Genomic DNA, 14,293 nt, shown 5'->3' with positions numbered 1-14,293 from the left:
CAGCAAAATTGGCACCTTCTCGAGATTTTTATACCTCAGGGTCTTATGTAGGCGTTCTACTTTCAAAAATGTCATTAGAAATTGGTTCTCCGGAGTGATCTTTATCGGTGACTCACAAATCACCAGTGAGTGTTTCATTTCATTCCAGCAATAGGCTTCTCTTTAATAGGGAACATAATTGCTATACCTTCTCACATGAAATACTTGCTTCTTTTCCTTAATATTTTAATAGGAGCAAGTTTAGTGAACCATTTAACTATAGAAATAAAATGGCACCCCAGTTAAAAGATTTAATGGATTCAATTTCAAATACATGCATTAATATCCATCTTACTTATCTGTGTAAAATCTATATATTAAACTATATAAAAAATAGTTCCTCTTTTCCTCATCCGCATAAAAACTCTATAATTGAATGAAGTGGGTATCATATTGTTTTTATTTATATAAAATATTTATAAAACTTTAAATTGAAGATAAACTAATAGAAAAATTAAAATGTTAAAAAAAAGAAAATACTTAACAAAAGAGGATATACTCTTTAAAAGATTCACCGAATCTTAGCCTATAGAAATTCTTTTAGTCCACAGTGAAAGCTGAAGGAGACACTTCTGATTTTTGGTCTCATTACTCCCCCCACCCCCCACCCCTCATGCAGGAAAAGCGCGCGGAATTTCAACTTGCCCATGTGCAAAGCTGCGCAGACCACAGTGGTAGAGGTAAGAGCACAGGTTCTCTCTCTCTTGTTCTGCTGTTAATTTTTAACTGGATGTTGTGTGTTACTAGTTCAGGAAAACGTACAGCAGTTCATTTGTTTTTTGGAGGACAAGCAGTGAGAGCTTTTCCGTTGCGGATACGGAAGGATTCGATTTAAATACATGGTGTTGACACTTGGCTGCGCTGGTAGCCGTCTGGTAGCTGGAGTCTCGCCGTGGGAAGCAAGTCGTGGTGGGACTTGAGTAAAACAGATCTTCTCGGGTGAAATCCCAAGACGGATTTTTGTATACAGATCCCCAGGGAAATAGTTATTTGTATCAGGAGAAGTGCATGCTTACTGTGTTAGGTACTGGGAGTTCCTTAAGAAAGAAGGAGAACAGTACAAGTAAGCGTCTGACTGGCTCAGTTCAGAGCAGTTGAATTAAGGCAGGAACCAGCTCTCCTTCGGGCATCTCAGAGTTTGGGAGAGCCTTGAAGAATCCTAGAGCTTTCCTGGGGTTAGAGCTCCGTGGCAGCAGAAAAAGGTGCTTATCTTAAAACCCTGCCACTTTGAATCCCACATTTCATACACATTCGAACCCCAAAGGAGCCTTCGAAAGGATTCTTCTTTTCAAGTTACAAGAGAACGTTTATTTAGAAGGTGACAGAGGAAGCAGAAGCGAACCCGCTGGGCTGTGCGGGCTCAGGAAACAAGTTCCGGAGGCAGAAGGGCCGCTGTGGAGCTCGGGAGGGAGGGGGAGGGAGAGGCACTAGAGCGTGCCCAAAATGACTCTTAGGTCAAGGCTCTGCGGATCCTCGTGGAAATAACTGTTCATGGTGGTTTGGGACAGTTTTCCCTTGGGAAGGATTTGCAGGAACCCATCCCGGGACCTGGAAGTGAGGAAGCGTGTTCCTGAACTTTCTCACGATGACGGTGCTGGTGTCGCAGGGGACGTTCTGTGCTTCCCCGGCCCAGGGCCCAGGGCCCAGGGCCCAGGCCGTGTTTCACGGAGGCGGCAGCAGCGCGGTGGTGGTGTGGAAGCGGTCACGGTCACGTGCTGCGGCTCCGCTCCTCCCTTAGCAGATGCGGTCTGCTGTCTCCGAAGAGCCGGGGATGCGGTGCTTCCGACCCAGGCCCGGTGGTTTCTTCTGCGATGGCTTGAGTGTGTTTTCTTCACTTAAAATGGAAAATGTGGTCTGCTCTCTCGGTGTAATTTGTGTTGTTTTTTTTTTCAAATCATTTATTGAATCATTTTAATGCCCTGTGCATTCCACACACCTGTGACATTGCTGAAGCAAGGCCTACAACACAGCTTGAAATAACGGGTAGTTTAACGCTCCATTGACTTTACGTGCTTTTGCAAAACTGCCAGAATTCAATATTTATTGTCTGAGTACCAAGGGACATTATGTATTATCCTGGGTAAAGTTCTTTCTTTCTTTTTTTTATTTTTTATAATCCGGTTCTTTTTAGCCGATCTTACTTCTGCTAAGAGCAGAAAATGACCCTTAAGTATCTGAGACTCCTCGAGGATGCTAGAAAGAGGGGTTCTTTGTTGGTGAAGGGAGTGGGGAACCGCACCCTGGAGCTGCGCCTGCGGGCGGGATGCGGGCTCGTCCCCCCCCTGCACACACCCCTCTGACCCATCCCCGTGCTCCTGCCTGTCTAGCCCAGCCTTGCAATTCGGTGCCGCTGACCGCAGTCCTTCCCGGCTGACTGCCCTTGCCCTGTCCACCGTGGGAGCTGCTAGCCACAGGTGACCTTCACATTTGCAATGAATGAAAACTAAATGAAGTGAAAAAATTTGGTTTCTGGTCAGCAGCCACCTGTGGCCCCTGACGCCTGTGTCATTAGCCACAGGTGTTGCCGGAGAGAGCTGCATCGGAAGGATCAGGATGAAGTCCGGTTTGTCCTTCTAGCTGAGGGGTGTACGCCACGCAGCTCCCTAGACAAGAGCTTATTGGACACCCAGCCCTCTGCGTCCTCAGGGTGGAAAGGGGTCCACACGCAGCCCTAGGTTGAATTGTTAAGAACTGTGTGCTCAAAAATAGGGACTGATTTGGAATTGGGGAGAATGAGTGGATTGGGTGTTTCCTGACACGAAAAGGCTATTTTTGACTTTGTGACTTTGGGTTATTTTGAGTAGTGGCTGTCCTGGACCTCAGCCCTCAGCTCCTGCTCTTTGTGACGTGGAGTGCACTCTATCCCCTCGCCCTGGCCTCTGGGGTGCCGTGGGGTCCCTTCCCCCAGCCCAGCCCCGGGTGGCAGTGGGCCCAGTGTGACGGACGGTTGTGAAGTGTAGTGTGGACGAGGAGTCTTCGGAGATCATAAACTACACACTTACTCTTCTGCCTGTTAAATATGGACAGTAGTAGTAGCTACCATTAAGCAAGTGTTTACGATACCAGGGTCTGGCACAAATAACACCCTTCGCTTACAGACAACACCTTTTATTACAAAACCATAAGCACGCCATTCGGTAACATAACAATATCCCACTGAAGCACGCCATGGGATCACGTCAGGTGAAATGTTCAAATTAACACTAAATTATCACACCCTGGTACTGCCCTGCCCACCACACGCAGGCAGCCTTACTTCTGCCGGACGCCGTGCGTTGGTCAGCGCTGCATTCCTCGTGTCCGTGGTTACTATTTTAATCCTCGCACTGGTCCCGCGAGGTGGGAACCACTGTCCTCATCTTACCGATGAGGACTCTGAAACGCAGGAAGGTGGAGTTACCTGCCCGATGTCACGCAGCTAGATGGAACTCGGCCAGCACCACAGAAAGACTGACCCCAGGGTGTCTGCTGTCCCCCCTGCTATTTCACGGAGCACTCTCGCATCATCGGAAGCGGATGATGAGTCAGACTTCGGAAAGATAATGAGCACCCGGAGGGCGTCCATTCAGTGCTCGCTGTTAGACTCGAGCAGATAGGGAGTTTGTGAGCAATACGTCCATCCATCCCGGGCCTTCCTGGCCAGTCATTCCAGCTACGGTCTTTTCCTGACGGTACCCTCGACCTTGGAGACAGCCTTCAGAAAAAGCACTGCCCCGTGGTCCCCAGCCCTACAGGTCCGTTCAGTCTCTCTCTGGACTCTGTTTGTTCTGCTGTGCAGCCTGTTGGAACTCTGCAGTCTTTCTCAGCCTTCCCTAAACACAGTGACCGACTGTCAGTTCTGGGGCTGTGGCACCCGAAGCGGTGGGAGCTGTCGCGGCGAGGACGCCCCGCATCTCCGACAGACTGCTGCAGAACTCCGAGCTGGCCTCCTGTCTCTGACAGATGAGGACACAGAGCCCGTTCCGGGAGGGGGTCTGGGCTAGAGCTTGTCTCCTGAAGCCACCGGCCACTGCCTGCCCCAGGGAGTCCCCAGCCTGTTTATTCCTGGTTACAGCCCGTCACCGGATGTTTCAGGAGACTGGGACTATAAATATCTAACATGTCAATGATGATGCCCTTAGACATCTTAAAATTGTTTTAGACTTAGAAGTAGGGTGGCAAAGGAACATACAAGCTGTCGCTTGCTTTTTTTTATGTAAAGAGGGAAACCAATAATTTTATCTTGAGTTTAAAAAAAAAGCCAGATTTGCCCAGGACATTCATTAATTACTTCTAGTTTCTGTAAAAGGGGACCTTACTCCCTTCCGGAAAAGTTTTTTCCCTTTCAGAGGTGTCTGAAACAAACTCACGAGCTGTGTAAAAGCAGAGAGGTGATGCATGATGTCTGTTTTTCCCCTTGAGCAAAACCAGTGTGAACGTGGAGTTTGTGTCCCCAAGAACCATCTGCCTGCGTCACGACACAGTCGTGAGTGCTGGCTGTGTCCCTCTTCCCACCTGCAGGAGCCCGGCAGTCCCTCGTCACTCGTCCCTCGGGGGAGACGAGGACACGTGGCCGCACGTTCCGGCGCCCTCGCCAGCAAGATGTTTCTCTTTTCAGAGCAGACAGTGTCAAATCCGGACCTCCCTCTGTGTGAGTGGGCGACGCTTCTCCTGGTGAACGTCACACGCTCCAGTGCAGAGGCTGCCGGCTGGTCGGGGAGGGGCTGTCGGCAGGCGCTGCTCCGGGCGTCTAACGAGGAGCAGAGCAGCCCGACTGGCCCCGTCTTCGCAGGGGAATTCATTCGGCTCCCAGAGGGTCTTGTTAACGAGCCCCCCACTTCCTGCGAGCCCTGGCGGTCTCCTGGGTGCATATTCCCCCTGTGCTGGTTTTCTCAGAGAAGTGATGTTTCTGTATATATATATTTTTAAAGCTGTTTTTTTTTTTAAATTTACTTTTAGAGAGGGAAGGGAGGGAGAAAGAGAGAGAGGGAGAAACATCAATGTGCGGTTGCTGGGGGCCGTGGCCTGCAACCCAGGCATGTGCCCTGACTGGGAATTGAACCTGTGATGCTTTGGTTCGCAGCCCGAGCTCAATCCACTGAGCTAAGCCAGCCAGGGCTATCTTTAAAGCAACTTATAATAGAGCACCTCCAGGGAGGGATGGGGGTGCTTCACTCAGGAGACTGTTGACACTTTGTCTCTTGCAAGCAACCTGCCGTGCCTTCAGTGTCAGAAAAGGCCGTGTGACCCAGCGGCCTGAGGCTGCTAAGACCGCCGGCTGCCAAAACAACCCAGCCGATTCCCCAGGCTCGTGCCTTGGCTGCTGTTAGAAGACGGCCAGGTTTACCCTGGGCCTTCTCAGCTCCTTAGCTACCTTCAGCTTTCCGTGAAAGGAAGTAGATTCATTGTCACAACTTCAATAAAGTTATTTTACTTACACTATGGTATATTTATGTACTTGCTTGTGAAGGAATTATTTCTCTTACATATAACCTACATGTATGAGGTATTTGACGCACACAGATGTGACGTACCTGTGGTCTTGGTGAGTTATGTATGACACATCGTAATAAATGGGGTGCTGTGAGCCTACCTAATATGAGAATTAGGGGATTGTTCACGCTCATTTTCACCTGCCTGCCTCCCCTGCAGGGGTAACCACTCGTCTCTGTGCCCGTCCATCCCTTGCTTTTAAAAAAAAAATTCTAAGTCACAAGGTCTGGACATATGGAAAATTGTTTTCCGCATCGGTATCTTCAGATTTGTTTTGTCACGAGAGCCAAGCTCCGGGAACCGTGACTCCCGTGTCCTGTGCCCGTGCCTGCCTCATGCCGTCTCCCCTCCGATGAGCAGCTCGGGGACAGGATCGGGGACACTGGGGACATCTGCCACCCTGCTCAGCAGAGACGCGTCGTTCCTGACTGGTGGGGGTGACGAAGGGCCAAGACCGCAGCGTGAGGGACATGAGACGTTTTTCTTTTTAATGTTTGTTATGGGAGATGGCGAGCGCGCACCACAGTAACCGGGGGTGCATGGACGCTTCCGAGCTTGTCGCCCAGCTCCAGTGTCCGGCCAGTCCGCGGCCACTCCCGCCCGTCTACCACCCCTGCTTCCTACTTTCTCCTCCTCTGTTGTTTTTTGACGAGCACCAGGTGTTATGACTCTGTTTTGAGGAAAGATCAGAAATTCTCGTGTGCCCGGCACTGTTCTAGGTTCTGGAGACACGGCAGCGGGCAAAGCAGCCAAATCCCCGCCCTTGCGAAGGTTATATTCCCATGGCCAAGGCCGCCCTTAGAGCCAGTGAATGAGTGAAACACGTAGCGTATCAGGGGTTGCTAAGTGTTAAGGAGCAAAAACAAAGCATGACATGGCATGTCAGGAGGAGAAACTGAAATTTTAGATCGGGCAGTCAGTAACAGGCCCCCCTGAGATGACTTGAGTCAAGACCCCCACCCCACATACCCCACCTGCTCCGCAGCACCTGCTCCTCGGTGTCTGGCAGTGGCGGTCCGGCTGCAGAAGGACTGGGCGGACGGGGTGCCTGCTGGGCAGGGGCGCTCCTGGGTTTGAGCAGTGGGGCCGACATCCCCTGCCTCCTGTAGTGCACGGTGGTGGGCTGCGGCTTCTTCCGGGAGCGTGGTTTTCCTGAGAGCAACCGTAATACGGTCTCCTGAGGCTACGTGGAATACAGTTTGTAGTTTTAGTTCATTTCGCGGTAGTTCCCAGGAGATGATTAGCCCTGGACCTGACTTGGAAACTTGGAGTGCGTGAGGGTGTGGCTTGGAGATTGGAGCCGCCCTGTTTGGAGAACTCTGCGTTGGGAACTCCCCATGGATTATCGTAGCAGAACTGATCATCAAAGGGGCTGTTATTCCTGTTTACTATAGAAGGTGGGAACGCTCTGGATTTTAACCACGATTCCGTCACTTCAGTGGATCGTATGAACATTTAATTTCCACCAAGCAGGCCAACTAATGTTCCGGTGTTTTAGAGATTTGGGTCAGGTTCCCTCCTGCGTTAGGGAGAAGGAAGATGCTGAAAGGTAAACATACTCCCTTTGCTCCCAAACTTCTTTCACACCTAATCTTTAGATTGTTGATGCCTTTGATGTTATGGTTTCAAAAGCAGTGAAATTCATCATTTTTCCAAGAGACATTAAAGGGGGAAAAAGTATAAATGGGGGAAAAAAATGAAAGCTTCTGTCCACTTACATACTTCTAACCGTGTTGAGAAACTTCGTCAGATCCCGTTTCAGAGACACCCATCCACACGTGAGCAACCACTGCTTGGGCCCGCGGGGCATTTATTCACACGCAGAACTCCCTGATTGATGTGTGGAGACACGATATTCGTGAGAACTTGGCCGAACGTCAGATTCGACGTTCACGGGGTAAAGCACAACCTGTCAGACGCCCTTCGCCGCACGTTAGTGTTTACCTGGCGGAGCTCGCTGTTTCAGTTGGCAAGCAGGTGCGGACAACCACCAGGAAGCTGTTTACCCTGGCGCGCTCTTGACCTCATCCACGTGGGCTCGTTGAGTGGAATCCGCAGCAGTTTTCTCTGTTGTTGCTTAGACAGCGAGAGAGCTGTTGGGTACAGTGCAAAAAGGAGGCATGTCTTCTTCCCACCACTCCCCCCCCCCGCCCGTGAACCTGGGGAGCCTTCGTCCTAAGACATGATGCAGTCCCCTTCCTCCCGTTACATTTTGGGGTGGGCGTGCTGAGCGATGGGTATCATTTATATGGACTCATTTTTAGATCTGTTAAATTATGCAATTTCTTTAATTTGTATTTCTTTTATTGTTTTCTATATAAAGTTTTGTTCATGCTTTTGGATTTTATTTTTTTAACTAATTGCTAAATCACTCAGAAAGAGCTACCCATACCCTCTTACGCTACAGATTTAGCCAGGTGGAGAATGCTTTGGCAGATAAGATGATAATAACCTCGTACAACTAAACCAAATGAAGTGATTGACTTTGCTTGTTTCAAAGTACTGAGGCATTTAAAGACAATTTATTTCCTTGAATTGTCATCAAATGCAACATTGGTTTAAAAATAGTTGTCGAATGGTAATGAAGGCACGTTGTAGTTGAGTATTTGGGCAAAATAACCGTTATCAGTCATAACATTACTATCGTGTTGATATTTGCTGTTTCTACCAAAGAAGCAGTAAACCTAAAAACATGGACTTGGCAAATGTCCAGGGTTAACTTGCCTGCCTTTCCTGTATACTCTTGCAGATTACTCAGTATAAGTCTGATGGTCGTTTACATCCAGAGTAACGGCAGAACAGAAGTAGGATTTATTGATGGTAAAAATGTATTGAGCCAAGTAGTCATCCTGACGTTTTCTCTCCGGTTGCTTGGTAACGGTGCAGCAGCTGCGTCAGAGAGTGACATGCTGTCAGGTACGATGGACTGCAGTGCGTCGTGGAGCAGGAAGCCCCGTCGCGGCCGGTCACTCGTGTGCCATTACCCTCCCCCAGTCTCGGTGCTGTTTCCTGTTGTCCGTGCGGAGATCCCAAAGGCAGTCATCGTGATAATACACAGCCCCCTTTTTTCATGGATTATTGAGTTTGAGTCTCACTGTTTTTGGCTTTTTTTGTCTTTGTACCTACTTGTAAACACGGAGGCCTCAAAAATTTGTGCCCTGTTAACCTGCATTGTATTAATCTAAATTTCATTATAAATATGACATCATTGAAGTGATGCTTCATTCTTTCATAGTGAACACCTTTGACCCTTGACCCCCCAGGGTTGGTTGGGGGGAGAGAAAATATCTGGGCGGAGTTTTTTGCCTCGTGAACAAGAGGGCACCGTCCCCAGCCTTCTCTGCCCTGGGCATTCCTTGTTCCAGTGCCCGTTTCAAGGAAAGGAAGCCTGTTGAGCCCGTGTGCCTTATTAACTTAATTAGTGGATTGATTTTTAGCCCCCGCCTGAGGACATGTTTATTGATTTGAGAGAGAGAGAAACGTCCATGTGAGAGAGAAACACAGATCGAGTGACCGGGGGACCAACCTTTTAGTGTACGGGACGACCCTCCCACCAAGCGAGCCTCCCGGCCAGGACCAGGGTGATTCGTTTTAAACGAAAGTCTGATTGCGTATCGCGTGTAACTGCGTATGCTCTGCCTAAACTATTCGTTCACAGTTACTGTTATTTACAAAGATGTTGCTAAGCTACAGCCCATGGCCTCCTCCTGTGCTGCTTAGGAGCTCTGACTGTTTCTATATGTTAAAGGGTTGTTAAAAAAAAAGAATAATATACGACAAAGCTGGTTTGTAGCCCGGAGAGCACAAAACGTTACCTGACCCTTTACAGAAAAATGTGCAGATCCTTGGTTTACAGCTCAATTTCCGTCTCCGTAGTCTGAATATATTAAATGTCGACTCAGGGTTATTTCTTAAAGATCCAGTAAACTTACGTGGAGCTAAAACCAGTCGTTCGAAGAGAACCAATGAACGTGAAATAGAATAATGGGAATTTGTGTAACAGCGGTGGGATGGCCGTACAATTTGGTAGGCCTCCTGGGGGGCAGCCTCGGGGAAAAGAAGAGGATACACAGCGAGTTGTCGATGCGCGCACGGTTGGCATGCTTGCTTTAAAGTCTCCGCACCCTGGTCAGCAAGTCTGACCTCAGAGTCATTGCCGGTCGGTGGGCTCCCTTCATCAGACGCACGTTGCTCTTTCTTGCCCGTTGGGCTGACCTCGTACTGGAGCGCCAGCCCGTGTTTTGTGTGTGCACAGACGCACAGCCAGGTGAGCCAGGTGGGTGCAGGTGCCCGGGGAGACGGCGTGAGGGCTTTTTCACAAAACCTCCAGTGTCGGCCCGTGGTGGCCGCTCCTGCTGGCTGGCAGAGTTTCCAGAAGCCACGGAGGGGTCCAGGGTTGGAGTCATCGTGTGCCCTGCGGTTCCGAAGGGCCCGACAGCCCCGGGTTTTCTTTTCCTCCGGAGCCGTCCCCTCCGCATCCTGGAAAGACGGAGGAGGAAGAGGCGTGGAGAGACTGGGCCTGATGAGGCTGATTTGTCAGCCTTCCAAAGGCTTTTGGCTTTTACCTTCCTGTTTCCCTTGTTAGTCAGAAACACATTTGTAAGACGAACCTGTTGTTTCTGAAGTTGCTGGTGAGGCACAGCCTGAGATCGGGGAGTGAACCGGGCTGCCAGTCGAGTACTTTCTCGTCTAGCTGCAGTCCTCTTAAGCGTCGGGAGGGGCTTCAGCCAGCCCCCGGGAAGAGAGACGTAAGTGGACTATTTTAGCTGGCTGCGTTCAGCTCCTCTCCTAAATGAAGGCTCGGGAAACTCCATACTGGAGCACTGTTTCTGCCGTGGCATGCGTTTCATGTTACTTTGTTTGTATTGTTTTCAAAGCATTTTTTTTTGTATGATCTCGTTGGGTCCTCTTAACTGTAAGGTGCGCTCTGAGGACAAGCAGTTTTGTTACAATAGGACAAGAGAGGAAACCAGGAGTCGGGACGTGTCTGGGAGTAGACCACTAGGGAGCTGGGTGGCTTCGTGACGGGGACCCCCGGGAGACTTGGGTGGGGCCCCGACTCCGCCCACCACGGGCCACGTGGTGCCAACACCGGGGCTTTGTCTCTGGGATGCTTCATCGGGAGGAAGAGTCGGAAAGCTCTGAGCACGTAAGGAGGTAGCTGTGTGGGCTTCGGTAGAAGCTTGGGCTTCTCAAGTGCAAACGGAAGAGTCATGGTTTTAGGTGAGGGGTCTGTGTGGAAGGGTTTATGGGTCTTGAGGGAGGCGAGGTGGCCAGGGTGGAGGTTGGGGGAGTGCGGGGGCGAGCTGTGCAGCGTCCTGGAAGGGGAGTCTGTCAGACTTGCCCAGGCCGAGGCCTTGACTGTGGACGTGGGGTGGAGGTGGGGCAGGGAGTAGGGTGGGCCCTGGGCCTGACCGGAGCCCTGGATTGTGTCCCTCGCTGAGACGAGGAGACTGGGGGGCGTTGCGTTTGTGGGAGGAGGGGAACGGGAGCTCTTGGGCCTGCGAGCGGGGATGCCCTGGGCCTGGGTGGGTGCATGCAGGCCTGGGCGGGCGTGTGTGCACGGCGCTGGGACTGGGGTCCGGGAGGGAGGCACAGAGTCCGGAACAGTGCACGTGTGTGTGTGTGTGTGTGTGTGTGTGTGTGGTGAGTCAGGGTCAGGGAGTGGAGAAGACCACGTCGGGGAAGACATCCTCTGTCTTCTTTTCTTTTTTGTAAACAGACTGTGAGACTAATAATCACATTCTTGCCTCTCACTAAGCATGGTGACCTTGGACAAGCTACTTCACGTTCAAACCCCAGCCTCCTTGCATCTCCTTCTCCCTGACCCAGTGTGGCGCCCACAGCGGGAGGCAGGGGTTGGACCCTAGCAGCGAGGCACACCCTCCCCGCCCTGCGCCCGTCCTGCGGGGTCCCCGAGGTCCAGAAGCATGACAGTTCCGTGACATCTTTGGTTTCTGAGATCTTTTTTTTTTTTAAGATTTTATTTATTTATTTTTAGAGAGGGGGGGAGAGAGAGAGAGAGAGAGAGAAACATCAATGTGCGGTTGCTGGGGGTCATGGCCTGCAACCCAGGCATGTGCCCTGACTGGGAATCGAACCTGCGATGCTTTGGTTCACAGCCCGCGCTCAATCCACTGAGCTATGCCAGCCAGGGCTCGGTTTCTGAGATCTTAGTGCGCTACCTAAAAGCAAACCGAGATTGCGTTTGACTAGCTTGTGCTCCATCAGTAACTTACCCAATAGTTAAAGCCCATCAACCCCAACCTAAATTATGTTGAACCTTTACATTATGCAAAAACTATGATGACTTTTAAGAGAAGCATTATGGGCATCTTGATGAAAGGAAGGTTTATAAAAATCTGTCATTGTATTAGGTTGAGCTGCACGGAGTTGCTTCCTCTTATATAATACGTATTTTCTTATACGCATACCTATGATAAAGTTTAATGTATAAATTGGGCATATTGAGAGGTTAACAAGTCCACAGTGTGGGTGCACTCCCGTCCTGGGCAGGACAGAGCTGGGGGGTGTGAGATTTCATCACGCTACTCAGATGGGCACATAGTTTAACACTTAACGAGTTGTTTATTTCTGGAATTTTCCATTTAGTCGTTTCAGACCACAGTTCAGTGCAGGTGACTGAAATCTCGGAAAGGGAAACTGCACTGGGGGGACTCCTGACCTCCCCCCGCCATCGTATTCTGAATGGAGCACCAGTCAACTGCTGATCTTTTTCCGTTTTTCCCGAAGTTTGTCCTCCCATGAAACCTGCTTCTGCTGAATATCCACCTTGACCTCTTTTTAATGAAAGTAACGTGTGTTGTTCACTTGGGAGCAGGAGAAACGACACGAATAAAGGGGCCTCAGCTGTCGGCTGACGACGGCTGTTCAGCTGCGGGCGCACCGTGGTTATTCTGGGACTGAAGAACCCAGAAATAGATCTTTGCCCACATTTCCTTAAGACGAAGCACACGGTTCCGGGTAAACATGATTAGTCTGCAGGTGTTTGGACTCCTTCCTCGAGACAGATTTGCCTTATTAAATTTTCAGACTCGTGAAGAAAGTATGTTTTGCTTGTTTTCAGATGTAACGGTTGGAAACATTTTGCTAATTTGGGGCAAATCAATGAAGGGTTAGAAACGGAGAATGACTGAACTGGTAGAAAGTCATAGGTCTTTTTACTCTGTGATTCATTCCATGCAGAAAACAAGGCCATCCATTCATGTCCAAGGTCACCTCTCCGACTTGGCTTCTGAAATGTAACATTCATGTACAGCGTTGCTGTTACTGAATGACTCGGTCCACATTCAGTAACTCTGAAGAGAATTTTAAATCCAAGTCCCGTCGGTGGGACATTAAGCAGAGATGTGAGGAAGTGTGGCTCCTTTTCTGTGCTTTCTGTGCAGAGGACACGGGTCATTCGTTTAAAGGAGCTATTTTCGTTTCTTTAACGATTGGGGAAGAGGATTCAGGTTTTGCCTTGCATTGTGCAAAAGTTCTTTTCAGTTTAGAGTTTCATTTTAAATTTTGGAAAAGCTGTGCTGGCACAGACAAAGCCCAGGGAAGAAACATGCATCATTACCAAACTCGGATGAACACAGGTTGGCTACAGAGAGCTGCTGGATTGCCCTGGCCGGGTGGCTCAGTTAGTCGGAGCATCATCCCGTACAGCAAAAGGCTGCAGGTTTGATCTTGGTCAGGGCACCTACCTAGGTTGCAGGTTCGATCCCCGGTTGTGGTGCATATGGGAGGCAACCAATTGATGTTTCTCTTGTCAACTGATGTTTTTCTGTCTCTGTCTCTCTCTCTGTCCCTCTCCCTTCCTTGCTCTAAGAAAAAAATAAGCTACAGGGTTAAGGCTGTTGAGTTTGAAAGTTTTCACATAATTTAAATTTCTCTCAGTTTGAGGGATTTACAAGAATTCATTTTGAGAACTGTGTAAAAAGAACTATTTTAGCTGCTGTTTTATTTATAGATTTTTTTTTTCTTGATGCTTTCGGCCATATGTTTGTACCTAAAAGTTTTCACTTATTTTTCCTCTTTGTCGGTTCCTATTTTTAATGCACAAAGCTTTTTACATGTGGATTGATGAGGACTGGAAATAGAAAAACGTTTCATGAAATTAATTCCTGGGAAATAGGGGCAGTAAAATGCTCCACGAATGATCGATTGCATGATCGATACACTACAGGACCCCCCACACCAGCCCCACACCAGCGCAGGAGAAGCTGCAATGGAGACATTGGCAATAGGGGGTAACAGAGCTACCGCCAGTGATAATGGAAACAGCAATAAGGCTAAGTGCTTATTTATACTGTGCACTTGCGTCCAGAGTATTTTAAGTCACCAATTAAAGTAGCACAGTGAGGTAGGCTGCAGCATCTTTGCAGAGGGAGGTACCGGGAGCAGCTTTGCGTGCATGGAGGGGGGAGAGTTAAGATCTAAACATGTTTCTTTCTGCCCGTTTTTAGCCACAAGTGAATGAGGGTGGGCACCTTTTGCTTCACACTTCTCAGTATTAACATTTTTAACGTAATTCACTGTCCCGTTCCTGGCAGGACCATATAGATACTGAGCGAATTGAGTTTTTCAGTCAACTAAGTGTAGCTCTGGGGCCATGTTAATTCCTCCACGAACAGAAAGTTAAAAGGCATTCAGGAATGTTAGCCTCTTAAAACTCACACAATCGTCTCCTGAAAGCTATGAGACGAGAGCCTCCCCGAGTGGAACCAAGGGTCTCGAGGCAGAAAAAGGAATTGGATGTCTCTTGTCTTGGTTT

The 14,293-nt window shown here is 49.3% G+C and overlaps 1 protein-coding gene across 1 annotated transcript in view; it reads left to right on the top strand.

Annotated features, from left to right (window-relative positions):
* OXCT1 (3-oxoacid CoA-transferase 1) overlaps positions 1 to 14,293 on the top strand; it is a 125,737-nt gene that overhangs the window by 27,485 nt on the left and 83,959 nt on the right. The window contains exon 7 of the mRNA XM_045847765.1: positions 659 to 719. Within this exon, the coding sequence (XP_045703721.1) occupies positions 659 to 719 (61 nt within the window). The remainder of the gene's footprint in view (positions 1 to 658; positions 720 to 14,293) is intronic.

The sequence above is a fragment of the Phyllostomus hastatus genome, unplaced genomic scaffold (assembly GCF_019186645.2).
Source record: "Phyllostomus hastatus isolate PE091 unplaced genomic scaffold, TTU_PhHast_1.1 phas_contig_58, whole genome shotgun sequence".
Taxonomy (NCBI): domain Eukaryota; kingdom Metazoa; phylum Chordata; class Mammalia; order Chiroptera; family Phyllostomidae; genus Phyllostomus; species Phyllostomus hastatus.
Note: the sequence above shows the minus strand (reverse complement) of the source record. Positions and strands in the feature narration are given on the sequence as shown.